The 27,058-nt window shown below is 52.3% G+C and overlaps 3 protein-coding genes across 6 annotated transcripts; 1 reads left to right on the plus strand and 2 right to left on the minus strand.

The window, feature by feature from the left end:
- The first annotated feature begins 88 nt into the window (after positions 1-88).
- NAPB (NSF attachment protein beta) lies at positions 89-8,457 on the plus strand. The gene is made up of 11 exons (XM_071454485.1): positions 89-317; positions 2,164-2,243; positions 2,535-2,651; positions 3,397-3,443; positions 3,521-3,598; positions 4,282-4,337; positions 4,566-4,650; positions 5,226-5,330; positions 5,571-5,639; positions 5,851-5,901; positions 6,851-8,457. The coding sequence occupies exons 1-11, from the start codon at positions 220-222 to the stop codon at positions 6,953-6,955; spliced, it is 891 nt and encodes a 296-aa protein (XP_071310586.1). The 5' UTR covers positions 89-219; the 3' UTR covers positions 6,956-8,457.
- Positions 8,458-8,914: 457 nt separating this feature from the next.
- Positions 8,915-17,763, minus strand: GZF1 (GDNF inducible zinc finger protein 1). 2 transcript variants are annotated; one of them, XM_071454382.1, is made up of 6 exons: positions 17,605-17,763; positions 15,149-16,445; positions 12,631-12,725; positions 11,999-12,166; positions 11,193-11,350; positions 8,915-10,469 (listed from the first exon to the last, which is right to left on the minus strand). In XM_071454382.1, exons 2-6 carry the CDS (start codon positions 16,432-16,434, stop codon positions 10,158-10,160), a joined length of 2,019 nt encoding a protein of 672 aa, XP_071310483.1. In that variant the 5' UTR covers positions 16,435-16,445; positions 17,605-17,763; the 3' UTR covers positions 8,915-10,157. The 2 variants fall into 2 exon arrangements, with proteins under 2 accessions (XP_071310483.1, XP_071310385.1); XM_071454284.1 differs by having other exon boundaries at positions 15,149-16,448.
- A 79-nt stretch (positions 17,764-17,842) lies between these two features.
- LOC139603270 (GDNF-inducible zinc finger protein 1-like) lies at positions 17,843-26,506 on the minus strand. Of its 3 annotated transcripts, none has more exons than XM_071453981.1 (8): positions 26,387-26,506; positions 25,973-26,156; positions 23,450-24,361; positions 21,970-22,827; positions 21,017-21,111; positions 19,908-20,075; positions 19,231-19,388; positions 17,843-18,396 (listed from the first exon to the last, which is right to left on the minus strand). In XM_071453981.1, exons 3-8 carry the CDS (start codon positions 24,358-24,360, stop codon positions 18,154-18,156), a joined length of 2,433 nt encoding a protein of 810 aa, XP_071310082.1. In that variant the 5' UTR covers position 24,361; positions 25,973-26,156; positions 26,387-26,506; the 3' UTR covers positions 17,843-18,153. The 3 variants fall into 3 exon arrangements, with proteins under 3 accessions (XP_071310082.1, XP_071310165.1, XP_071310258.1); XM_071454064.1 differs by lacking the exon at positions 26,387-26,506 and adding an exon at positions 26,229-26,365; XM_071454157.1 differs by lacking the exon at positions 26,387-26,506 and having other exon boundaries at positions 18,217-18,396; positions 22,022-22,827; positions 25,973-26,366.
- Positions 26,507-27,058: the final 552 nt, after the last annotated feature.

Consider the following 27,058-nt stretch of genomic DNA (forward strand, 5'->3'; position numbering starts at 1 on the left):
AGTTGGCTCCCGAAGGAATCCCGCTTTGGGAACAGCCCGAGGGCCGCGGCTGCGCGGGTCCCACCCGCCGGGAGGAGCCGCTCATCCCCGATCCCGGCCGGATCCCGCATCCCGCATCCTGCGCGCGCCCCGCCCCGCGTACGCGCCCGGCGCGCTCCCGGTGCCGCGGCGGAGGAGGAGGAGGAGGAGGAAGGAAGGAGAGCAGGAAAAGCGGGAGCGATGGACAGCGCCGGCAAGGAGCGGGAGGCCGTGCAGCTCATGGCGGAGGCCGAGAAGCGGGTCAAGGGCTCGCACTCCTTCCTGCGGGGGCTCTTCGGGTGAGCGGCCCCGCATCCCCCCCCGCCCGGATCCCGCATTCCCTTTCCCACCTCCTGCATTCCCCTTCCCACCTCCTGCATCTCCCCCCCCTTCCCCGGCTCTGGATCCCCCTCTCCAGCTCTTGCCCCCCTTCACACCCCCATTCCCAGCTCCTGAATCACCCCCTGAGCCCCCGGCCCCCCTCCCATCTCCTGCATCCCTTCCTTCCCCGTCTCCTACATCCGCCCCCTTCCCTATTTCCTGCCCCCCTTTCCCTTCTCCTCCATCCTCCCCTTCCCGACTTCTTCCTCCTTTTTCCCAACTCCTGCCCCCCACTGTGGGTGAGAGTCTTCCTTATCCCTGCCAGAGCACGGAGCGGGGGCACACGGAGCGCTCCCATCCCGATCCAAACGCGGATTCCCCTGGATCAGCCCCTCCTGGCCATTCCTGGCCACAGGGATGTGACGGGCGCGCTCGGCCTCTGCGGCTCCTGTCCCCTCCCCGCGCTCATCCCGGCCTTATCCCGGGGGGAATCATCTCCCGGCATCCCCGGGGCTCGCCCTGGCACGGATGGGCTCTCCCGAAACCCCAGGGAACCCCGGAACCCCAATACTACGGCCGGCGTTATCCCAGAAAATGGCAGAGCGTCCTTTTCCCTGGGCCTGGCTGCTCCGGGCTCGCTGTTCCTGGGGGTGTGCCTGGAAACGGGGTGGTTTGGCCACCTCGCTCCTGCTTTTCTTCCGTTTATTTTTTTTTTTTTTTAAGGAAAGAACATTCCCGGAGCGATGCTCTGTGGAGGCCGGGAGGTTTTTATCCATCAGCCCGGAAAAATCGGCTGCAGCCGCCCGAAAATCCACAAGTTTTAAATAGAAATTTCTCTCTGGCCTCCGGCAGATTAATCAGTCAGGGCCTGCTCCAGGAGCGTAATCCGGGTGGCAAATTCCTGAAAATCCTTGGAGGGAACAGGCAGAGATTTTGAGAGAGGAATTTTTAATTTTCAGGGCTAAAAACAGATGGAGGGAAAAAAAAGAGGAAGGAAAGGTCAGGGGGTGGGGGTGACTCGGCTCTTGGCATCTTCCCTGCAAACGGGATGTCCAGGATTCCCAGTGCCGGCCAAATGCCTTCTTCCCACTTGGGCTCTTCCTGGAATTGCTCCATCACCTTGCACAAGAGCTGTTACTCCTTTATTTCTAATTTTTTGGGATTAAAAGGCTGGGACCTGCCCTGTTCCAGGGGCCTTTCCGAGTGTAGCATTCCTCAGTGCTGCCTCCATTGGCTTTGGCTCATGCCAGAGGTGCCTTCCAAGGGCGAGGAGGGATCCAAAAATCCCTCCTGTGCTTCCAAACTGACCGTGCTTGGCTGCCAGAGAGAGAGAGTGAGGGGAGAAAAGTGCCAGAATTCCCAGGGGATGGAAAAGAATATTGAATAATCCCTGTTGTGGGGTCGATTTAAGAGCAGTGTGGCACCTGGGGACATGGATTTGGGGGAATGTTGGACTCATGGGCTTGAGGGATTTTCCAACCTTAAGGATTCTGGGATTCCTTTTTTTCTGTGGGAGCAGAGCCTGATCCCACCTGGCTCCTGTCAGGGAGTTATGGAGACCAAGGAGATCTCCCCAGAGCTTAATTTTTCCCCCAGAGTTTCCATGAAAAATCTGCATTTCCTTTCCAAAAATCTGACCTTTGGCATCTTGGAATTCTGGGAGAGCCCCCAAATCCAGCATTCCCCTTTCAGTGTTCTCACATAGGGATGGGATCAGCCTCACAGAGCCTGAAGAGGCCAAGATTCCCAATTCCCAATCCCAGTTTTGGCTCTGGAGCCATTCCCTCCCCGCCTGGCCTCAGGAGCATTCCCGCTGCATTCCAGGGGCAACACCCGGGTGGAGGAGGCCTGTGAGATGTACACCAGGGCTGCCAACATGTTCAAGATCGCCAAAAACTGGAGTGGTGAGTCCCAAATCCTGGGATCTGGGGGGCGTGGGTGATCCCAGAGCGCCCAAACGTCTTCCTGTGAATTTTTCCATGGGGAATGATCTCTGTGTCCATGCAACTCCTATTTAAATACTGGGAGAGTGGGCAAAGGGAATGAGCTGAAGGATCTTGGAGGAATTTTAAGGTGCCAGCTGGTGATCCTGCTTCCTGAGGGAAGCCCTCATCCCTGAGTCTCCCCAGGTCCTGGAAGCAGCGCATTCCCGCTCACTCTTGGGATTCACGGGATGGGTATTCCCTCTTTTCCAGCGGCAGGAAATGCCTTTTGCCAGGCAGCCAAGCTGCACATGCAGCTCCAGAGCAAGCACGACTCAGCCACCAGCTTTGTGGATGCTGGGAATGCCTACAAAAAAGCAGATCCGCAAGGTAAGGCAGCGGGACCCGGCAGCAGCCAGGGATGCGGGATTGCTCCCAGCCAAACGCTCGCTGCTGGCACAGCCGCATTCCTGCTTTTCCAGAAGGTGCTTTGGGATGATGCAGGAGGTCAGCGCTAGCCTGGCGTCTCCTCTTGGTGTTTGTTGGGATTTGGGATGCTGCAGGGTGTTGGGACTTTTGGCAGCTTCCATCCTGGTTTGGCTTGGCTTTAGGGAATGGCTTCCTGAGGAATGGCTTCAGGCACTCACTGGGCTGGATTGCAGGAGGAGCCCTGCCATGTTTCCGAGGCTTTCCCCAGTCCTGGCCTTTGTTGGGATGAGAATAAAGGATTTGGGATTCTTTCAACCAGGCTGTGATTTTTGGGAAGGTCTCCAATCCACTTTTCCCTAGCTAGGTCTGGAAGCAAACCCCCCACCTCCCACCAGCATTATCCCAGGACACATGGGAACAAACTCAGGCTGGATAACACCCTTTTAGAGTGGCGAAACTCCCAAATTCCCTGGAAAACAGCAGCGTTTTGGAGTTGATCCCTTCAAGTTTGCTCCACTGGGTGATGCAGACAGCAAACTCGGGGTTGGGTCATCCTGGTGTTTGTTCCCTTTGGGAATTTCTGGGGGTGCTGGGGCTGAGGTCACTGCAGAGCCCTGCTCTGTGGGCAGCTATTCCCTGGAGCAGGTGCCGGGTGGGTTTGGGAACGGGAGGTGGCTGACGCTGTTGTCTCTCACACACGCTGCAGAGGCCATCAACTGCTTAAACGCAGCCATCGATATCTACACGGACATGGTAAGGCCCCGCTCCCGGGAACGCCGCGCGGCTTCCCGGGAACGCCGCGCCTCATCCCGCTCCCCTCCCATCCCCAGGGCCGCTTCACCATCGCCGCCAAGCACCACATCACCATCGCTGAGATCTACGAGGCCGAGCTGGTGGACATTGAGAAGGTGAGGGGACACGGTGGTGACAGCATCAGTGACGTCACCGGCGGCCCTGGCACGGCTTTCCCAGAAAACTTGTGGTTGCCACATCCGGGGAAGTGTCCAAGGCCAAGCTGGAGCAGGCTGGGATGGTGGAAGTCGTTCCCCCCAGTGGAAGGAGATCACAGTTGAGGTCACTTCCAGCCCAAACCACTCTGGGATTTCCTTGCTCTGAGCTCAACAATTCCCTTCTCCCATCCAGCACTAGAATTCTTGGGGTAGGTGCAGTCCAGCCCTGAGTTGGAGTTAGTGGTTTTCCCAGCCTGGAGGCTTTCATGGAGCAATCCCAAGTCTCTGGTGTGTCCCTGTGCCAGCAGCACTGGCCGAACGCGCCAGTGAGAATCCATCTTGGTGTTTCCCACTGGAAAAGCTCTTTGGGAGTGTCATGGAGCCATTTTAGTCACTTTTAGTTCCCACATCAGCACTGATCCCTCGTTCCCACTTCCAAACTCCCTGAGCAGGAATCCCGCTGCGGATCTCCAGCTGGAATTTCGCGGGATAAAACTGGATGAGATTTAGGGGTTATTTTCCAGGCAAGGATTTCCTTCCTCAGCTCCGCTCCATTGGATCCCATCTCTCTCCCTGAATGTTGGTGCTGTTCCCTGGGCTGCTTTATCCCGGGGTGACTGATCCCACATTTCTGTCCCCAGGCCATTGCACACTACGAGCAGGCTGCGGATTACTACAAGGGAGAGGAATCCAACAGGCAAGTCCTTGGGATCAGCGGGAAGGGCTGGAACAGGGATCCATCCCTGGAACAGGGATCCATCCCAGACACTCCCACAACCAGCACACTTCTAATTTGGGCTGTTACAAGAGAATTCCTCTATATCCCAGCTGTGGGTTCCCACTTCTCTCTCTGGGAAGGGGTGCTGGGGGCATGGGCTGGTGAATTCCTGGGATTCAGGGCCTGATTTTTGGGATGTGGTTGCAGCTCAGCCAACAAGTGTCTGCTGAAGGTGGCGGCCTACGCGGCGCAGCTGGAGCAGTACCAGAAAGCCATCGAGATCTACGAGCAGGTCAGGAGCCAAATCCCATGGGAATTGCACCTCTTCCCAAGGAAAAGGGCCCAGGGGTTGGCAAAAGTGCCAGAATCAGGGAATTGTTTAGGCTGGAGAAGCTCTCTGAGGTCAGAGTCCCACTGTTCCCTCCGCATGGCCAAGTGTCCCTATGTGCCACATCCATGATTTTCAGTGTTTCCAGGAAAAGGTTGGGAGAAATCCCTAAAAATTTCCCTTTGAATGTATTTTCAACTCCCTTTGGCAGAAAATTCCCTCCTGGATTTATCAACTCTGTCTTTTGTTGGATATTTACCTGCAAATACCAACAGTGCTGCTTGGTGCATCCAGAGGGTTAATCCTGGAGCACCTTTTTCCCAGATGGATTTGTTTTTCCATTTCCTCATCAACCAAGGATCAGCCTGGTGGGATCTGACTTCCCTTGGGATGAGTTCAAAACCTCCCTGCTTTCCAACAGCTTTTTGACATTTTTTCCATGCCCTTTTTTCCAGCCCTGTGTCTCGGGTGGAATATGAATCGGTTTAATCCAGGCTTTCTTTTCCTGCCCCCTTTTTCCATGGCTTTTTTTTGTCCAGGTGGGAACAAACACCATGGATAACCCTTTGCTCAAGTACAGCGCCAAAGAATATTTCTTCAAAGCTGCCCTGTGCCACTTCATCGTGGATGAGCTGAATGCCAAGGTCAGTTATCCCAGAATTCCCAATTCCTCCTCACCAGCCTCAGCTGGCCGGGAGAAGCTTGATGGGCTCACAGCTATTACCCCCAAATCCCTGATCCCTCCTCAGCAGTGGCTGGAATTCTTGATGTGCCACTGTCAGGTTGGATTCTGGTGGATACTTTCCTAAGTTTGAGGATGGGAAGGCAAATCCTGAGGAAAAAAAATAGGAATGGTGTGCGAAGGGACCTCTTCTCTCTTCCAGCTTGCGCTGGAGAAATACGAAGAAATGTTCCCGGCTTTCACAGATTCCCGGGAATGCAAGCTATTGAAAGTGAGTATCCAGGGGGATTTCCCACTTTTCCAGGGGTTTTCTCCTTTATCCCAGCATTTTAAAGGACATCAGCCTCACTTTTCCCTGGGTTTGGCCCAGATTCCTGTTTGTGGTGGGTGCTTTTCATGGGTCTCTGTTCCCTGGGATGAGATGCCAGAGCAGGAACATGCAGTAATAGAGCATTCCCTAATTTTTCCTGGTGTTTTCCCAGAAACTGCTGGAAGCTCATGAGGAGCAGAACAGTGAGGCCTACACCGAGGCTGTGAGTACTCATGGGTGCACTTGGGAATGCTGCTTCTCCCTTCTCTTTTTTGGGATGCCTGTGCCCTGCAGAGAGGGGCTGGGGACAGCTGCTCCAGCAAGGTCCCAGCTTCCTCCTGTGACATTCCTGGGTTTTCATGGAGAGTTCAGATCCTGCCTGGGTTTTGGTCTGACTCCCTTGGTGTTTGACAGGAGCTTAAAGAGCTCGGGTTGGGTTTGGAGAGACTTTTCTCTGGACTGTGGCCCTGTGCCTTTTCCCTTTTTCCCTTTTTTTTTTCCTCCATTCCCTTTTCTTCCACTGCTTTCCATTGTTCCCCCCCCACTTCTTTTTTTTTGCCCTTCCTCTTTTTCAGCCCCTTCCCTTTTTCCCTCTCCCCTCTTTCTTTCCCTTCCTCCTTTCTACTGCCCTTTCCTTTCCTTTCCTTTCCTTTCCTTTCCTTTCCTTTCCCTTTTTTTCTTTTCCTTTTTCCCCTTACTGTTTTTCCTTTCCCTTGTTTTTCCCCACTTTCCCCTTGCGTTTTCCCCCCCTTTCTCCTTGTTTTTTTCCCTCTTGTTTTTTCCCCCCTCGTTTCCTGCCCCCCCTTCCCCTTGGTTCTTTCTCTTTCTCCTCTTCCTCTTTTCCTCATCTTCCCCTTTATCCTCTCTTCCCCTTTTCCACCCTTCTCCTTGTTTTGCCCTTGTTTCACCTTTGCCCTTGCTTCCCCTTTGCCTTTGTTTGCCTTTATTCCCTTTTCCACTTATTTTTTCCCTCCCTTTCCCCTTGTTTCCCCCCATCCCTTTCCCTTTATTGTTCTTTGCATTCCCCCTCTCCCTTTTCTCTCCTTTCCCCCTTCCCTTGGGCATTCCCAGGACGAGCCCACGTGTGCCACTCCCCCCCTCCCATCCCTGTCGCATTCCCGCCTCGTTCCCTTTCCCGTCCACTCCCTGATCCACGTTTTTGCCGGTGCCAGGTGAAGGAATTCGACTCCATCTCGCGGCTGGATCAGTGGCTCACCACGATGCTGCTGCGCATCAAGAAAACCATCCAGGGCGAGGGCGACGGCGACCTCAAGTGACGCCCGCGGGCCCTTCCCGCCTCCAGCCGAGGACTTTTCGGGAATTCCCGACCCAATCCCGCGCTTTCTTTCGTCGCTTCCCACTCCCATGGCTCACTGTGTTTCTTTAGCCCCCGCTCTGTGGTGACGCTCCGGGCGGATGCCAGGCGGGAGAAGCCCTTGGAGCGGAATTCCTCCTTCTCCTCCTCGGGTTTGGTCCCGCCCATCCCGGTGCCTGCACTCGCAGCTCCCGGTTTTCCTGCTGTTCCGTTGATTCCAGCATGTAAATATTCCATCCGGGCCAGCACAGTACCAATAAGCGCTTCCAGCCCGTTGTGTTCCCGTTTTCCCGTTCTCAAGTGTTGGATACACTTGGATTTGGGGGTCTGGAAATGGTGCTAGGCAGAGGCTTTGGGAATTGGGAATATCCCGCACACCCCCACCACGCCACAGGCATTCCAGGAGCCTAGGATCTATGTCGGCCCTAGGTCCTGGTTGGTTTCCATCTTTCTTGGATTGATTTTCCACTTTAGTTCATGGTGCATCCCATCCCTCCACTTCCAAATAATTCCACCCGAGGAAGGATCTATTTTTGTACCTCACCCTCTGCGTGTGCCGGGCACAATCCCTAAATTCTGACGTGGATCCCACGGGAGCCTTGCTGGAATTCGGGTGGCAGGGGGGCACAGTTTGCTTGGGAAAAGTTGAAAAATTCCTGCAGGAATTGACGGGTGTGTGGTTAAGGAGAGAGGATTGAGCTGCCTGGTTTTTCCAGGATGCGTCGGAGGCGTCGGGAGCCTGTGCAATTTGTCACTCTTTGGGAAGAGTGAAGTCATTAATTGAGGGCTGCTCTGGAGGCTCCAGGCAGCCCCAGCCCCTCTTTCCTCTGGAAGAAGTCAGGTTGGAATGTTGGGCTTTGGATGGAGCTTGGCTCGTTGGGCTCTAAAGTTCTGAAAACCAAAAATCCTGATCCATGCCAAATTCTCCTTGGTTTGGTGTTTTCCCACCCTTCCCGATCTCCGTTTCCCACAGGTCCTTGTGTTCATCCCAAACATCCCAACCAGATGGATAAGTTGGGAGGCAGTGGGGGTGGGGTCTCCCAGCTCCAGGCTTGGAAGCACACAGAATTCATCCATTCCCACCCTTAGGAATGGCTTTATCAGGCGTCCAGCACTGTGAGAGCCGGGATGAGGGGAAGCACAGCTTGGAAGGCTCCACTTTTCCCGGTGTTTTTTCGGTTCTGTTGCCGTTCCCCGTGTCGGTGTTGTAGGACAGGAGGAGCAGGAGGGCTGTTACTCCATCCCTACACCTGGTAGTTGTGTGTGAGTAGCTCCAGCATGTCCTCTGCTGTATCCATGGTGAATTGTGACGGTTCCCAGGTGACAATTCCGCCACTCCCGCTGTATTCCCGCCCCACCTCCATCACTCTCTACTTGGAAAACTTATTTAAGGAAATGGCCTTAGCAAGAATATCATGTTTGGTGTGACTCTGTACATGAATAAAGTGAAAATCATGGATGGAAGGAGGGAGAAGTGGTTCTTCTGAAAAACTCAAAAGCGTGGAGCATGGTGGGATGATGGAGGCTGGGGGGGTGTGATTCCTTCAGGTCCTGTTTGGAATCTGGGAATGGTATGGGTGGGAAGGGACCTTAAAGCTCATCCTGGTCCAGGGACACCTGCTATCCCAGCTTCCAGGGATGGGGCAGCCACAGATTCTCTGGGAAAACTCTTCCAGGGCCTCCCCATCCTCACAGGGAAGAATTCCTTCCCAATAACCCACCTGAATTCCCCCTCTGTCACTGGGAAGCCATTCCCTCCCTCTTGTCCTGTCACTATAATTCCTGATGAAGAATCCCTCACACTTTCCCTTGCAGGCCCCTTCTGAGGTTTCCAGGGAACCTTCCCTTCTTCAGGTGAACTTTCCAAGCCTGTCAATATCCCAAAGTGTCCCACTGGATACGACTGAGTCACTGGGAGGTCTCCATATTCCATATTTTAATAGGAACAGCTCAAACAAGTAACTCAGTTCCATGTGTTCACAGAGTACAAAACATTCCCCGGCTCCAGATCCAAGTGCTCAGCCCTTAAATATATCTACAACCCCTTTCCTTCCATTGGGAATAAATATCTCAAATATAACCTCTTGGAAATGTCCTCTGGTACAAAAATTCCCTTTTTTCTATCTTAAAGTTCCATGAGAACGCCTCCGCCATCCCTTTATCCCAAAAAATAGCTCTGTGCCACAGGTGGGGGTGGGGGGTGTCTTTATTGCTGGATCTCACCAGGCTGGATTGTGCTTACCTTTCCCAAAGTTCTGCTCACAGCTTCAGCTGAGGAACTGCTGTGGGAATACTACAAGAACAGGCAAAGAAATGGGAAAAAGAATGGGAAAAGCTGTGGGTTTTTACACTGGGAAGCCCATCCCAAGGTTTGAAGCATTAAACCATAGCACAGTGAGCTGCTGTTGTGAAAAAAGAGGAGTCAGCTCAGCTGGAACAACACTCCAAGGCTCCCTCCTTGCCCAGGGGAAATCCCTCAAATCCTATTCCACTAAAAATGGAGCAGGAAAAGCCTCTGAACTGAACCCCTTCCAGCACAGCTCCTTTTCACAGACTCTCTTCTAGGAGATGTTCTGTTCTCCTAAGTTAGTGCCCAAATCCATGGGAGCTGGAACAGCTGGAAGGTGAGAACTGACAGGATCCAAGTGCCAGACTGCTCCAGTTTCCCTGCAACTGTAAAACCAAGGAAGTAGCACTTGGCTGCCACCTGCCCCTTTTTGCTGCTCAGAGACTCCAAACTCCTGGAATGAAACTCCAAAGCTGCTCCCACTCGTTGGGATCTTTGGCAAAAGCAGAGAGAAACCAACATTTCCTGAAAAGCAAATTTAGCCAGACTTCTCCTGGATGAAATTCCACTGGGGAAAACGCAGCAAATGTCATAGAGAAACATCAGTTCTCCTGATTGTCCATGTGGCATTGAATTCCCTGGAAAACAAACCTGCACCACCAAGGTACCTGAGCCACCCCCTGAATTCGCAGGGGATCAACTCCCACAAATTCCCTGCTGTGGTGCCACCCTGCCCGACCATCAGGAGATGGAGCTGGGGAAGGAATTTCCAGAGGAAAGCTGGAAACCCACTCTTTCCCAGCTTCCCACCACCAGCCTCCCTCAGGCCAAGGACTGTACAAGGGGTGCAGCCTAAAGAGCAGGAGGCAATCCCAAATTATTCCATGTTCACCAGGGCATGGAGCTGGGGCTGCCCAGAGTCCGTCTGCGTGTGGAGCACGGTGAGTTCTCCCAGCAGGGACTCCTGTGCTCCAGAGGCCTTACAGTCCGTGCTGGAATTCCCACTTCCCGGGACTGCTGCCAGGCTCTGGTAGGGGCTGTTCTCTGGGAAGGACAGGAGCTTTTCCGGGATTTTGGGGGACACCTCGTATTCCTCATCAGGAAGCTCCGTTTTGTGCCCCTCGTCATTCTTTGCGGCTCCTTCCACGATGACGAGGAAGGACTTCCAGGGGGTGTTTTTATCATGGATCTGCAAAGGAATAACCAGGACAGAGAAGGCTGGATACGGGATGACAAGGAAAAGTTTGGATCAAGCTTGTATTTGATGTTGGTAGAAAAGGTTTCTGGAGTCATGGAATGCTATGGATTGGAAGATAAAGATAATCATGAAGATGATCCAGTCCCACCCGCTGCCATGGACACGGACACCTTCCCCTATCCCAGTTGTTCCAAGCCCTGTCCAGCTGGGTTTTGAACAGTTCTAGGAATGCAGCACCCACAGGTTTTCTGGGAAAACCATGCCAGGGCCTTCCCAACCTCCCAGGGAACAATTCCTTCCCAACATCCCCCGTGACTGTGAGGTTGTACTGAGGTGTGCCGGCGCAGCGTGGATTTGTTGGTGAAGGTCCTGCACCCACAGCTTTTCTGGAAAAACCTTGCCAGGGCCTTCCCAACCTCCCAGGGAACAATTCCTTCCCAGCGTCCCACTTAACCCCAACTTCCATCCGCTTGAACTGGAAGTCTGCTCTGGGCTTGATCCGCCAGTCCCATGGAACGTGGCTCGGAGGAGCTGGAATGTGCTCCAGGCACGCCAGGACTGTGGGATTGTACTGAGGTGTGGCGGCGGAGGGTGGATTTGTCGGTGAAGGTCCTGCACCCACAGCTTTTCTGGGAAAACCTTGCCAGGGCCATCCCAACCTCCCAGGGAACAGTTCCTCCCCAACATTCCCCCTAGCTGTGGGACGGGCCGTACCGAGGTGTGGCGGCGCAGGGTGGATTTGTCGGTGAAGGTCCTGCCGCAGGCGTTGCACATGAAGGGCTTCTCTCCGGTGTGGATGCGGTGGTGCCGCTGCAGCGCGTTCAGCTGCGTGAACTGCTTCCCACACTGGTCACAGCAGTACGGCCGCTCCCCTGGGAATGCGGCATGGGAGACAGGCTGGGAACACGGGCAAAGCACGGCTGCTGTGCCCCGGGAGTGCCCAGCTACCCCTGGCTGACAGGGAGTGCTCAGGGAAAACATCCTGGGGGTTCCAATGTCACACTGCAACCCGTCTGCAGGCAGCAAGCTCCTCCCAGCCCGTACAGATGTGCTGCCACTCTGGTTTTCCATGGATTTTCCATTAGAGACTCAAGTCCTGCCCATAATCCAAGTATTTCATCCCCCTTGTTCACTCTTCTCTGAGCAAGAACCCCTGAGCCACTCCCAGCCCTGGGATCACCCTGAACTCGCCACAACTGATCACGCCACAAACTCCCTGTTTGGAAAGAGATCCCATTTTCCTCCTTCCCTAGATAAACCTTCGGAGCTATACCAGAGCTCTCCATCACCAATGATCCTGGCAGGTTATTAAGGTATCTCCACAGCCTGTGGAAGCATTCCAGGGAATTGCTGTCACTCAGGACTAGTGGGAGAAGGGGAGAACACGAGACATCAAGCAGTGCACACGGGGAAAAACCTGGCTGAGAATTCCTTGCTGGAATATTGCAGCGGTGAGGGGTGTGTATGCAAGGAAAGGAGCACATCCTACCTGTGTATCCAAGAAAAGGGACACATCCTACCTGTGTGGACTTTGATGTGCTGGTACAGGGAATTCCTCTGGGCAAAGGTCCGGAAGCAAACCTCACATTTGAAGGGCTTGGATCCCGTGTGGATCCGGTTGTGGTGTTTCAAGTATTCCTTGGAGGCAAAGCTCTTCCCACAGGTTTCACACATGAATGGCCTTTCCCCTAAAAAAGGGGGGAAAAGGAGGATTAAACCAGCAGAGCTTTGGGAATGCTGTTAAAATCCCACAGAAATTCTGGAGCATGTCCTCACTGTGGGGATATTTAAAGGCCAATTCCAAACCATTCCATGGGCAGGGACACCTTCCCCTATCCCAGGTTGCTCCAAGCCCCTCACAACCTGGCCTGGAACAATTCCAGGGATGGGAATCCACAGCTTCTTTAGGAAAACTGTTCCAGGGCCTCACCACTCTCACAGGGAGGAAATTCTTCCCAAAATCCAATTTAAATCAACCCTCCCTCAGCTTCAAACCACGAGATATCCTTGGGAACCTTTCTCAGGCAAATCCCACCTAAGAGATGACAATATCTCGTTTTATCCATAAAAAATGCAGACAAAAAGCATTTTCTGAAGGCAGCATTTTCCCTGGAATGGTTGGGATTGGGTTTTCCCAGTTTTCCAGCCTCACCTGTGTGGCAGCGCCTGTGGTAGATGAGCATGTGGTTCTGGGTGAAGCGGGCCCCACACTCGTCACACACAAAGGGCTTCTCCCCCGTGTGGATCCTGCAAGGAAAAAGGAATGTTGGAACTCCAGGATGAGCCTTTCCCTCATTCCCATTGATCCTCACTGCTGGGTAAACGCACACATCCAAAAATGTTATGGTAAAAGCGAATTTTTCAAGGTGAAATGCAGCCAAATTCAGAAAATTCTCTCCAGGTTGTGGTGCCAAATCCTTTGGGATGTGAGGGAAAGATTCTTGGGGGGTTGGGATGGCTGCTGTTCCTGGAGAGGCACATCCACGTGGCAAAATACATCCCCAAGGATGAGAAATCCCCACCACCGGCTACCACCACACCCAAATTAAGGCAGCGTTGAGTTTCCAGTGTCCAAAATTCCTGAAAGGGCTCTGGGAACGGAAAAAAATCAGGTCTAAACCCTCAGAGAGGATTTTTTCCCTCATAAAAATGTCTCTGTCTGAAGACAGATAAAATGACTGATAAAATCAGGTTAAACCCCTCAGAGAAGATTCTTACTCTGATAAAATGGTCTCTATCATGAGACAAGGTAAAATGACTGATAAGATCAGGTTCAAGCCCCTCAGAGTTAATTTCTGCTCTGATAAAAACAGCTTCAGGAAAATAAAACTGATAAAATCAGGCTCAACCCCTCAGAGAGGAATTTTTGCCCTGATCAAAATGTCTGCTCTGAGACACATGAAATAACTGATAAAATCTGGTTAAAGTCCCTCAGAAATGATTTTTACCCTGATAAAAACACCGTGGGACAGATGAAATAACAGAGAAAATCAAGTTAACCCCCTCAGAGATTATTTTTGCCCTCATGAAAAGGACTCTGCCCTGAGACAGATTAAGAAAAGGGATAAAATTACGTTAAACCCCTCAGAATCAACTTCTGCCCTGAGCAAAATGCCCTCAGAAGATAAAATTGATAAAATCGGGTTAAAACCCTTCAGGGATGATTTTTCCCTTACCAAAATGCCCTGAGGTAGATAAAAGACTGACAAAATCAGGTTAGAACCCCTCAGAGGTGATTTTTTTCCCTGATAAAAACAGCCTGGGACAGATAAAACCCAGCGGGTGCCGGATCAGCTCCGTGTGGGTGACATCGGTGACGCACCACCTCCTCCTGTTCCCAGATCCACTGTTTTCCCTACTTCGCCCCCAAATCCGTCATTTTCCCATTGAAAACCCTGCAAAATGCTTCCCAAATATTTCCACACTTGTCTTTGTATTGAGTCTGAGGATGTGCTGGAGGAATCCCACCTGGATTTCCCTGCAGCACAGGCCTGGCCCATGCGGGATATGAGGAGAAAACAGGGATTTGGGAGGGCCCTGAGGACTGGACCCCATTTGAGGAGAAAACAGGGATTTGAGGTGCACCCCCTATGAAAACCAGGATTTGGGAGACCCTCAGGGCTGAACCCCACATGAAAACCAGGATTTGGGAGGCCCTGAAAGAAAAAACAGGGATTTGGGAGACCCTGAGGGCTGAACCCTGTACTAGGAGAAAACAGGGATTTGGGAGGCCCCGAAAGAAAAAACAAGGATTGGTGCACCCCACATGAAAACAGGGATTTGGGAGGCCCTGAGGACTGGACTGCATTTAAAGAAAAAAACAGGGATTTGGGAGGCCCTGAAAGAGAGAACACAGACTGGGGAGGCTCTGAGGGCTGCACCCCATGTGAAAACAGGGATTTGGGAGACCCTGAGGGCTGCAGCCAATATCAGGAGAAAACAGGGATTTGGAAGGCCCTGAGGACTGGACCCTATTTGAGGACAAAACGGGGATCTGGGAGGCTCTGAAGGCTGCACCCCATATGAGTCGAAAACAGAGATTTGGGAGGCCCTGAGAGAGAAAACAGGGACTGGGGAGGCTCTGAGGGCTGCACCCTACATGAAAACAGGGATTTGGGAGGCCCTGAGGGCTGAACCCTGTATGAGGAGAAAACAGGAATTTGGGAGGCCTTAAAAGAAAAAACAAGGATTGGTGCACCCCACATGAAAACAGGGATTTGGGAGGCCCTGAGGGCTACACCCCATAACAGGGATTTGGGAGGCCGTGAAGCAGAAGACAGGGATTTGGAAGGCCCTGAGGCCTGCACTCTACAGTGAAAACAGGGATTTGGGAGGCTCTGAGGGCTGCACCCCATAGCAGGAGAAAACAGGGATTTAGAAGGCCCTGAGAACTGGACTGCATTTGAGGAGAAAACAGGGATTTGGGAGGCCCTGAGGGCTGCACCCCATTTGAGGAAAAAACAGGGATTTGGGAGATCCTGAAAGAGAAAACGAGGATTTGGGAGGCCCTGAGGGCTGCACTCCATATGAGGAGAAAACTGATTTGGGAGGCCCTGAAAGAGGAAACAGGGATTTGGGAGGCCCTGAGGACTGGATCCCGTATCAGGAGAAAACGGAGATTTGGGAGGTCCCGAGGGCTGCACCTCGCGCGCGGGGAGAGCCGCTCCTACCTCATGTGCGTTTTCAGCGCCGAGGGCTGGGAGAACTTGGCCTGGCACTCGGGGCAGCCGTAGGGCTTGTGCCCCGTGTGCGTCCGCTCGTGCAGCCGCAGGGCCGTGCGGGAGCTGAGCCCCTTGCCGCACTGGTGGCACTGGTGGCGCTCGCCGCCGCCCTCGTGCACCTGCAGCACGTGCCTCTTGACGTCCTTCTTCCTCTTGAAGCGCTTGGCGCAGAGCTCGCAGGGGAAGCGGCGCTCGCTGCTGTGCACGTGCCGCTGGTGGCTGCGCAGGTTGCAGCGGTTGGCGAAGGTCTGCGCGCACGTCTCGCAGCGGAACTCCAGCGCCGAGGCGATCCCGTGGCTCTGCTGGATGTGCTTCAGGAAGCTCTTCTCGTACAGGAACTCCTTCTGGCACGTGCCGCACTTGAAGGCGCCGCCGCGCTTCTTCTTGTCCTCCTCCTCCTCCTCCTCCTCGCCCTTGGCGGGGTTTTCCGGGGAGGCCCCCTCGGGTTTGCCGGAGTTCTCCTCCTGCTCCCGCTCTCCCTCCTCGGGAGAGTCCTTGGGCTGCTTTTCTTCCTCGGCGTTCCGCTGCTGCTCCCGCAGCCTCCGGGTGTATTTCTTCTTGGGGATCTCCACGAACACCTTCCTGCCGGCCAGCCGCCCGCTCGCCCTGCGGATCTTGGTGTAAGGAGCCTTCAGCACTTCCTTCTTTTTGTTCACCTTCTCCTTGGACTTGGCAGCCGGCCCCTCGGGAGACGCTCCGCGGCCGGGCGCAGCTACGGAACACTCCGGAGAGTCCCGCTCGGCCTTGGCCGCAGGCACAGCGCTGGGGCGGGCGGCGCTCTCCTCCTCGGAATTCTGCGACTCCGAGAAGTTCTGCAGCTCCAGCAGCACAGACTCCAGCATCTGCCTCTTCAGCTGGAAGCAAGTCTCGGAGAGATCCAGGCACTTGAGCTTCTCGGCAATCTCCAGCATGCGCTGCACCCTGTCCTCCTCCACCTCCACGCGCGCCGTGTAGACGAACTCCAGGAAGGAGGCGAAATCCGCCACCTGCACCTCGTTGAGGAACACGTTGCTGTGGGGGCCGTCCACGGGCTCCTCGTTGAGGAAAACCTCCTTGAAGAACTTGCTGGTGGCGGCCAGCACGGCCTTGTGCGCCGGGAACTCGGCGCGCACGCCCTGGTACTCCACGCTGACGGTGACGTCGCACAGGTGGCCCAGCAGCCGCAGCTGCTGCATCTCGTTCAGCAGGTTGATGGGGGAGGACTTGGATTCCAGCAGGACGGGGTTGCTTTCCATCTTCCTTCTCCCTGCTAAAGATACCTCCACATCAGCCAGCAGGATTCCAAGGGTTTGGGGCAGCTGGGGTCGGGGTTTCGTGGAATCACTGGGGTTGGGAAGAACTCCGAGGTTGTATAATCCAAGTCCAGCTCCTCAGGAAAACCATGGAGTGAATCCGAGCTGCAATCCCAACCCTAGTTTTCCATGAAACCCTTTGGGCTGTCAGAACCTACCCTTTGAGACAGAGCAAGCAGAGCTGGCACCTGGAATTACAGAATGATTCTTGGCCTCACCAGACAATAATAAAAGGAAGGCAGAATTAAGCAAAAAGTTCACTGCAATCCTAAATAGCTGCCTAAAAATGCCTTCCACATAAAATTCTAAGCTCTTATGTGATGGATAATCGTATTCACACACTGAAAATCCCCAAAATGATGGGAATTCCTCAAAATGGACTCACAGCCTGCAGATTTTGAAGGCCCATTTCCAACCTTCCATCAGGCCCTATTTCTCAGGAATGTTTGAAGCTGCTCCAAAGCTTGTAAAAAGAGTGGAAGTTTTGGGGTGCTTTCCCAAATATCTAACCCCAGAACAAACCAGGTCTCTATGGATTTAAAGGTGCTCTGAGGAATCTGTTGAGTCTAACCCTGTTCCTACCAGAATCTGAGGAATTTCTTTCCACGACCTGGGAATTAAGTGATGTCTCACCCAATGCTTTATAAACAATCAGTGATACCAAAGTGCCACCTTTTTTACCCCAATAAAATGATTTTTAACTACTTCTCGTGTTATTTCACAACTACCCCTCTAATTCCATTTGAGCACTGTCCATTTCTCAGGAATACTTCCCCTTCCAGAGGCAAAACTGGCTGGAAAGAGACAAAAAGGGGAGTGGGGAAAGGATTCCCAGGCAGCTGCTGCTGAAGTCATGGAGAAGCCCACAGTGCCCACTTCCAACCCCATTTGCAAAGGACCCTGGATCACATGGGAATGCTGGGGTGGGGGAAAAGACGGGGGGAAAAAGGGATGAGAAAAGGGCGGAAACAAGGAGGGGAAGCGAGGAGAAGAAAAGGGAAGGGAAAAGAAGGGAGAGAAAGAGGAGGGGAAAAAGGGGAAAAAGAGGGGGGGTGGGAATAAGGGGGAAAGAGAAGGCAGGCGGGGCCAACCCGCCCTGGCCCCTGCACTCACGGCTGCCGGCCCGTTCCCGGTTTGTTCCTGGCCCCTTCCCGGCCGCTGCTCCCGCTCAGCCCCGGGCGCGGCCGGAAGCGCTGACGCGCCACGACCCCAGCGGAGGCGCGCCGGAAATGACGTCACGTAGGGCGCCGGGTGTTGCTAGGCAACGCGGCATATCCCGACCCCGGCTTTGGCATTCCCAAATCCCGGCGTTTTCCCCTGGGAAATGCGGGCGAATGAAGGAGGGACGGGCTGGGCGGCTCTGGCAGCTTTATTAAAGGAGGAATTGGTGATTTACAGGGGCGGCACCGCGCTGTGTTTGTATCAACACGCACCCCGCCCTGCCCATTCCCAATCGGATCATCCCACCGCTTTGGGGAAAATAAATCTCTGGACAGATGCAAATATTTCAGTGGAATAAATACCCTCATGAGGAATTACCCCTTTACCACCAGCAACGCAGCTCACGAGGCAGCTGCAGTGACCATTGGGAATGATTCCCTGCATTCCAAAGGATAACTCCCACCATTCTGCCTCCAACCGTTTTTTGTTTTAAACCTGACTTTATAAGTACAAAAGGGAGGGGTCAGTGTCCCCGGTGTTCCCAAGCCCAGGTGTCACATGTGCTGCTGCTGTTTTAGCACTTCCTGGTTTATAAAGTTTCCCGTGGTCAACCGACCAAATTTCCGGCACGGGATCTCCTCCTGGATGTGCTTCCACTAAAGTCTCTATTTTGGACCAGTTGTGGTCTTTTTTTTGTGTGAGGTCGATCAAGAAGCTTCTCCAGTGAGCATTCCGGTCATGGATCTGGGAAAAACAAAAGGGAGTGGGACAGGAAAACAATTAGATCTGATTTTTAACTGCCAAATGTTTAACTTCATCCAGAGCTAAATCCAACAATTCTGGGATAACTCCATGATCCCGTGCTCCAAGTCTCAACTCAAACACAAACAAGGCTCTTTTGCCAAATCCGTGTTGAATTTCTGGCTCTGCTGCCATGGAATACATCCAAAATCAGCTGAATTTCAGCACACAGGCAAAATATTGACTTGGAGCTGGAAGGGAACCTCCTGTTCTGTCTGTGCTGTCACTTCCAGGACCTGGAGGTCGCTGGGAAGAGCAGAGCTCAGCGTTTTCCAGCGGAACGCTGGGAATGTGTGAATTCTTGTTAATGTGAGGCATGAGGTTGAATAAACCATCGTGTTATGAGGCTGGAATGAGGGTTAAAGCATTGGAGACTCTGAAGTTAATCCATAAAAAAATCTAAAATCCCGAGTCCCTCCTGCAACATTTTAATGGAATCTTTTAGAGGAAAAGATCTCAGAGATGACGACCATCAGGAAGTGCTGTATCCAGTCACTCCCAGGGATGGTGACCCTTCCCCTAGGGCTGGGAAGTGACAGGATTGGTGACCTCCAATCCAGCAGTGGGAGCTGCCATGCTGTTGGAGCAAAATCCCACCAAGTTCAGAAGATGGTGGCTCTAAGATGGTGGCTTTAAGATGGCGGCTCCCCGCCCTGCCCTGAAACTCATCCCTAGCACAGCCCCGCCGGAGGGCTGGACATTCCCGCTGCCAGGGTGGCACTGGCAGGCTGGAGGTGGCACTGAGGGCGGGGAAGGTGCCGTGGGGGGATGTCCTACCGCCACGTGCCGGCGCAGGGTGGACATGTCGGTGAAGGGCCTGTCGCAGGCGCGGCATTTGTAGGGCTTCTCGCCGGTGTGGATGCGCTGGTGGCGCCGCAGAGCTCCCTGCTGAGTGAAGGCCTTGCCACACTGCTCACAGAAATAGGGACGGGTCTCTGGGAATAACAGTGACAGCAAAGGGTTAGGGGCACTTAGGAGAGAGCAGCTGGCTCTTCCCTGGAAGGCTGGATGGGGCTTGGAGCAACCTGGGAGAGTGGAAGGTGTCCATGGCAGCGGGTGGAATGAGATGACCCCTAAGGTCCCTACCAATCCCAACCATTCCTTGATAAATATTTCCCAATACCTGCCAAGGCTACTCTACTCCATCCTCTACTCCAAATTCCTTCAGCGGTACAATCCAAGCCTCAGTTTTCTAGGACACCACGCAACGCTCCCATGAGCCCTGCTTCCCAACGGAATTTCCATCCTTGGAGGTGTCCAAGGAATGCCTGCACTCAGTGCTCTGGGCTGGTGACAAAGTGGGAATTGGGCACAGCTTGGACTCGATGACCTTGGAGCTCTTTTCCAACCTTAATGATTCTGGGATCCCCTAATTCAGCAAGGGGCTGGAATGTCCCCATCCACACTGGGAAGCACCACAAAGCCACCATTCCTTTTCCCAGCCTTGGAATTACCTGCATGGACGTTGCTGTGCTGGGCCAGGGAGGCTCTGAGTCCGAAGGCTTTGCCACAGACCTCACACCTGTAGGGTTTGGCTCCCAGGTGACAGCGCTTGTGGCACTTGAGGTACTCGTTGGTGGCAAAGTGCTTGCCGCACACGTCACACCTGAACAGCCGCTCTCCTGAGGAAAGAGAAACTGGACATTGGGAATCATCCCAGTGGAATTTTGTCCTTCAGAGTCAGTCTGCAAATCACGGAACCCAGGCTGGAAAAGACCTCCAAGGTCATCGAGTCCAACCTGTGCCCAATCCCCACCTCGGCAACCAGGGACACATCCAGCTGTCCCCTGAGCACATCCAGGCACGGGGACTCCTGTAGCCATGATATTTTCTGAAAAATCCCTTTGCCAGGATTTATCTCCTGAAAAGCTGAGAGGCCTCAGGAACAAAATGTAAACAATGGTTATCTGCTGCTGTGGAACGCAACAGGTGCATCTGTGATTGGTCTCATGTTAGTTGTTTCTAATTAACGGCCAATCACAGTCCAGATGTCTCAGACTCTCCGAGAGTCACAGGCTTTTGTTATCATCCCATTCCTTCCTTTGCTTTCAAGCCTTCTGATGAAATCCTTTCTTCTATTCTTTAAGTATAATTTTAATATAACGTATATATCCGAAAATAATAAATCAGCCTTCTGAAACATGGAGTCAAGACTTTTGTCTCTTCTCTCGTCCTGGGACCCCTGTGAACACCACCACAGACTCCATCCCATTCCAATGCCTGATAACCCTTTCCATGAAGGAATTCTTCCTGATATCCAACCTGAACCTCCCCTGGCACCACTCAAGGACATTCCTCTCATCCTATCACTTGTTCTTTGGGAGCAGAGCCAAATTCCCCCTGGCTCCCATCAGGGAATTGTGGAAAGCAACAAAGTCCCTCCAGAGTGATTGTTCTTTTTGCCAGGCTAGAAGTCCTTCTATCCCTAAGAATTCCTTCCTGGTACTTGGACACTCTTGCATGAGTTACAAAAAAAAAAAAAAGGGGGTGAGGGCATTTATTTCATATTTCAGCAATAAAACAGGAAAGGCATGGGAAAACCACCTGAATATTGAATTCCCACCTGTGTGCGTCCTTTTGTGGCCGGTGAGTTTTCCTTTGTCAGCAAAGGAAGCGCCGCAGTCCTCACAAATGTAGGGCTTCTCCCCAGTGTGGGATCTAATGGAGAGAAAACACCAAAGATCAGTAATTAATTAGGTTTCGATGCCTAAAATACTGGATTTGAAACAATGTTTGGGTTTTAAATGTAGTGGGAAAAGGAAATTCTGCTCCCTCAGAAAAGTGAGTGTTTCCAGGTACACTCCAGGAGTAAAACTCCCATTTAAAATTTACCTTTTGAAATTCAAAGTTCCCATTTAAAATTTACCTTTTCCTCGCTTTCAGGCCCTAAAAAATCCATCTTTTTTTTTTTTCCCAGACAGCTCAGAGCATGGGAAAGGAGAAAAAAGGGAAAATAACAGAAAATGACACAGAATCAGAATAATCTGAGTGCAATCTTAACTTATTCCAACCCAAACAGTATGATGTCCAAAATCATTCCTGATTTTGAGCTGTCAGGACAAAGCATTATCATCAATCTTGCTCTGGAGAAAGATGGGAAATTCCATGGGATGATTCACCCTCTCCTGGGAAAGGGCACATCCACACAGACACCACCAGGGAGCAACTCATCCCGTCAAGCTCCAGCTGAGCGGTGCGGATTTGGAGTCGCACATGGAGATGAAATCCCATGGCAATTCCTTGCTCTGAGAGCAAGCACGGCTCAGGATCTGTTTCTCCAAAATCCCTGACTCACTCTTCATCACTGAGGGCCATCGTGCGATTTTAGAGCCTGTCCCAAATGACGGATATTCCCTGCAAGTTTGGACAGGGTATCCATGTCGAAATCCCGACCATGGGAGACGCGATGTGGAGCCAAAGCCTTTGCGTAAGGGAATTAATCACGGACCCCACTGAACCCGGTATCCCGCTGTTCCTGCTCTAAGGGGCAAGGAATGTGCATGCCTGGAATCTGACCTGGTATGGATCTTGAGCTGGGAAGGCTGAGCAAACCTGGAGTGACACACACCACACTCGTAGGGCTTCTCCCCGGTGTGTGTCCGCATGTGGAACACCAGCGCCGTGCGGGAGCTCAGGATCTTGCCGCACACGGAGCACAGCGGCCGCTTGGCCCTGCCCTCGTGCTTCCGCACGGAGTGAGTCCTCACATCCCGCTTCCTCTTGAAGGTGGCCTGGCAGAGGCTGCAGGAGAACCTCCTCTCCTCGCTGTGCACGCAGGCGCGGTGCTCCTTCCAGCTGGTGTAGCTGGCGAAGGCCTTGCTGCACACCTCGCAGTGGTACACCTTGCCAGGCAGGCTCTGGTGTACGTCCCGGCAGTGATCCACGTATTTCTTCCGGGAGACAAACTGCTCCTGGCACTTGTCACACTGGATCACGTAGATGGATTTCTTGTTGGCCACACTTTTGCTGGCCTTCTTTAGTTTAAACCCTGGTTCAGGTTCTCTGCTGTCCTTCTCTGCGGAGGCTTCATCCTCCTCCTCCTCCTCAGAACATTCCTCGTTGTCCCTGCTTCCTTCAACTTCCGAGTATCCCGTGTTATAGTCTCCCTGCTCCTCACCCTTCACACTCATTCCACCTTCATCTTCATTCCCTCCTTCAGCTTCCTGGGATTCCTCTTGCTCCTTGCTCCTTTCTGCTTCAGCAACGGATGAATTCCCAGCATCTTCCTCACACCCTGGGGTTTCCGGTGTCCTATCCCAAGTCTCTCCATCGGGATCTTTGTCACGGCTCGTGGGGTTTGGGCCATGTGTGGGTGGAACCACCATCCAATAGACAGGCAGGAGTTTCCTCTCTTGCCCAGACTCATGGATTTTCCTGTTAAAAATGGAGGACAACTTCCATTAGGTTTAATTGAAACGTATTAATTGTTTAATTGTTCCAATTCAGGCCTTGGGGGAAGAGTCCTTTTCTTTGAATTGTTCCTTGCACCATTTAAGAAATTCCCAGCGTGTTTGGAAAGCCTAAAAATAGGGAGATTTTGGGAAAAGTTGGACCAGATAATTAAAGAAAATTAAAATGCCTTAAGATCTGTATTTCTCACCTGACCAGGAATGTAGGATGGACTTTTCCTCCAAGGCCATGAAATTATAGATTTAAATCAAAGGAAATGGAAGTTAAATGCCCAGATAGAGACACAAAATTCCTACTTAAAACCCCAAATCTGAGGATTCCAAGGAAATCTGGTTGCACACAGAATTTTCAAGGAAAATGCACACAGAATTTCCAAGGAAATCTGGTTGCACACACAATTTCCCAATGGGAAATTGCCCATCTAGGAGACCTCAATCCACTCATCCGCACCGCAAGGCCAAGTGAAAAATCCCTATCTCAACACGCTTCGAGTCAGATCCAAGGAATTCTGGAACTGAGGCAGGGAGGACTCCGGGAATGATCTATCCCGGAATCCCAGGGAAGGGCATTGCCAGGAATGCCGTACCTGAGGTGGGAGGTGTAGGCAGCCCTGTGGGCGAAGCTGGCGGGGCAGCGCTGGCAGCGGAAGGGCCCGTCCCCGGTGTGCGTCCGGATGTGCACGGCCAGGCCGCACTTGGAGCTGATGGCCTTGTCACAGTAGGGACACGCCTGGGACTCCCGCTTCCGCTCCCGCCCCCCGCGCAGGGAATGGCCATCCTTGCTTTCCAGGCTGGTGATATCCACACCCAGTCTGGCTGGCGAATGTGGCTTGTTGCACTCGGGCAGCTTTGCCGGCCTGGATTTTGGGGCTGGAAAAGCTGTGGCCTCCTGCTCCAGGCTTCCTCCTTGGCCTCCAATGAGCTCATAGCCCGGCAGCAGCTCCTTATGTTTCTGCCTGTCCCAAAGTCTCCTCTGCATGGGAATTGCCACGACCTGGGAAGAGTTCCTGGGGTTCTCCTCTTGCTGGATACAAGGCCACTGCGATCCCCTATTTTCACCCCTCTGCCCTTTCAGGTGGAGGCTCAAATCCAAGCCCTTCCTGCCCTCTGCCTTCACTTCCTCACAGATATCAAGCAAATCCTTGCATTCCAGCCTTTCTGCTATTTCCTTCATCCTCTGGAGTTTTCCCGCCTCGATCTCCACCTCTGCTGTGTACACAAACTCCAGGAAGGAGGTGAACTCCTCTGTGTAGATGTCCTGCAGAGTCACCGTGCACTTCTGGGTGTCCAGCATCTCCTGGTGCAGGAAAAGCCCCTTGAAGTAGTTGCTGGAAGCTGCCAGGACGGCTTTATGAGCCAGGAATTCCTCCTGAATTCCCAGATGTTGGGTGAGGACTGTCACGTCGCAGAGGTGCCCGAGCCGGTACAGGGAATGCAGAGCCCTCAGGAGGTTGGGAGCAGCAACCTTGGACTTCATCAGGATTTTCTTCTTCTCCATCCTGCCAGAAGAAACAGAAAAAGGGAATGATTCTTCCTATCTTTCCGTTCAAGCCCAGTGGAATTCCATGCCCTAATTCCTTGTTCACCCTTCACAGGTGGAATTGTAGAACCACTGAGATTGGAAAAGACCTCCAACCTTTGATGGAGCGCCACCACCTGAACTAAACCATCTCCCAGGAGCAGGAAATTGAAGCAATATGGGCAAAAGAGTGCTTCCTAAATGCTGCTGGAAAAGGATTGCTCACATCCAGATTCCTACTGGGCAATTCCCACAGCCAGCAGGGATCTCTGCAATGCTCCCGACCCAACACACCTGCCAACCATTCCCACATGGAGACACAACCCCAGCACACTGGAAGCAGTGCATATCCCGAGGTTCAGCTCCAAAATCCACAGGAGCTTCCAGCCCATCTGCTGCCTCAGTGTTTTCCAGCAGGAAATCCTGGTGTGTGTGCAGTGCTTAGAGAAATCAATGAGAGCAGCACGTGCTAATTTCCTGCTGCTCCTTTGCGAGATTCCCATCTGCGATAAGATCCCGATCCGTGCTCCCATGAGAGCTCCTCTAACAGCAGGATCTGACATGGAGCCCGATGGGAGAGATGAATTCCAAGATCATCTCTGAGTTCAGCTGCTTCTGGATTAAACCTCCCCAGCAACTGAGGCATCCTTCCATAAATCCACCAATTCCCACCATTTTTTCCTTCAGAAAAAACCCTGAGATTTGTATTTTCTGCTCCCATTTGGAAGCTGATCTTTAGTTTTCCAAAGTGCTGCTGAATCCTTAAGTCTCCAAAACACTCACTCCAAGGATTTAAACAAAATCCCCATTTCCTCCTCATTTTATGGGTTTGTTTGTAACTTCTTTCCAGTTTTTTCCCTGGCAGTTCGTGAGTAAATACTTAAAAAATATGCACACGTGTGCAAGATTTGCAGAAAGCATAATTAATCCAAGAGATTATTTGCAAAGACGCTTTAATTGCATCAGAACTGATGCAAAACTCAAACCATATTTCAATTCAATTACAGAGTTCCTGATGAGGAATTGGAAGCAGCACAACTGGAACTGGTACAACTCCTTTAAAAAATAAAGCCCAGCAGTGGCCTGAATCTCCGAGAAAATATTTATATTTGTATATTTTTATAATCTCCATTTACCTGCTGGAAAAAATTCTATTTTATCCACCTGAAATCTTCATTTATGAAGATAAATCTTCATTTATGATGTTCCAGAGCATCCCTATTTATCGTTCAGGATCAATCTCCATTTAACCCTCCGATCTCTATTTATTCTCCAGGAAAATCCCTATTTATGCTCCAGGAAAGAAATCAAACCAAACCAAAAAAAAAACCACACACACACACACACACACACAAAAAAAACAAACCAAAAAACCAAACCCACACACACACACAAAAAAAAAAAAAAAAACCAAACAACAACAACAAAAAAAAAACACCACTCAATTTGCGCTCCAGAAAAAACCTCCATTTATGCTCCAGAGAATTTCCATTCTCTCTCCAGCAAACTGCTGGCCAAATTCTTCTAAAAGTCCTAAAGTTTGGGGTTTTTTTTGAGGCAGATCACTTCGATTTCTCCCTAACCACGTTACCTTCGGGACACCCCCGGAAAAGCTCCTCCCCCGAGGAATTCAAGGCTGGCCCAGCACCGGCGCTCACCATCCTTCGGGAACGCCGCCGTGCCGTGTTGGTCCTTTTCTTACTGGCACAGCCGGGATCATTTTCTGGATTTTGAATGCAGCCACAAGATTTTTATCCGTAGATGTCTGAGAAGCGCTGCGAGGAAAGCAGAGATAGGGAATGTTTATCCCAGCGGCAGGCTCAGCGCTCCGGGACATGAGGGGTCACCTGTGCGCCTCCGGAGGCGGCAGCAGCCGGGAATCGCCTCCCGCCCGGCACGAGCAGCCCAAATCGCTCCCGCCGCTCCCGGGGGTGATTCCCGGCGCTCCCGGGCTCCATCCCGAGGGTCCCTCCCGGCCCCGGCCCCGGCCCCGGCCCGCCCTTACCCCGCCGCCGCCTCCTCCGGCGGCTCTCGCCCGAAAGCACCATGGCGGCCGCGGCCTCAGCGCCGCAGCGCCGCCGCCATTTTGAGTGAGGGCAGGGCGTTCCCACACAGCTGGGGAAAAACCCTTTAAACCGCGCCTTAAATCGAACCGAATCCCCCCGCCAAAAAAAAACCCCATTCCTAAAACGACCCGTTTTAGAAACAATTTGTTTCCACGCTGTCAAAAAGCCGGGTTTTATGAGGTTAAATGACCTCAGTGATGCGTGCCTCAGTTTGCTGGGGCAGCTCCTCAGGCTCTCCCAGTGTGGATACTGGGATATCCATGAGGGTACTGGGATATCCATTGCGGATACTGGGAGATCAGTGCCTGTGAAAAACGCCCGCATAACTTTCTAACATAGCACATATAATATTCATTTTAATATTTGCAAAGAGCCAATCATAAAATACACATTTTTTCACAATGCCAGAGTTAAGAGAGGTGTTTGTATAAACCACTATAAAGCTCTGAACTTTAGCGGGATAAATCTGGGATTAGGACAAACACAGGGTCTCCCTGTTTCTTCCCACTGGTGAGCCCATATTCCTGTCTGTTATCACATAAAATAATTTCGAGGTGGGCTACCAAGCACTTCCAATCTTTTTTCAAAGATAGATACCTCTTTCGAAACAT

The sequence above is a fragment of the Agelaius tricolor genome, unplaced genomic scaffold, assembly GCF_023055355.1.
Source record: "Agelaius tricolor isolate 1412-34295 unplaced genomic scaffold, bAgeTri1.0.p SCAF_1, whole genome shotgun sequence".
Lineage (NCBI taxonomy): Eukaryota > Metazoa > Chordata > Aves > Passeriformes > Icteridae > Agelaius > Agelaius tricolor.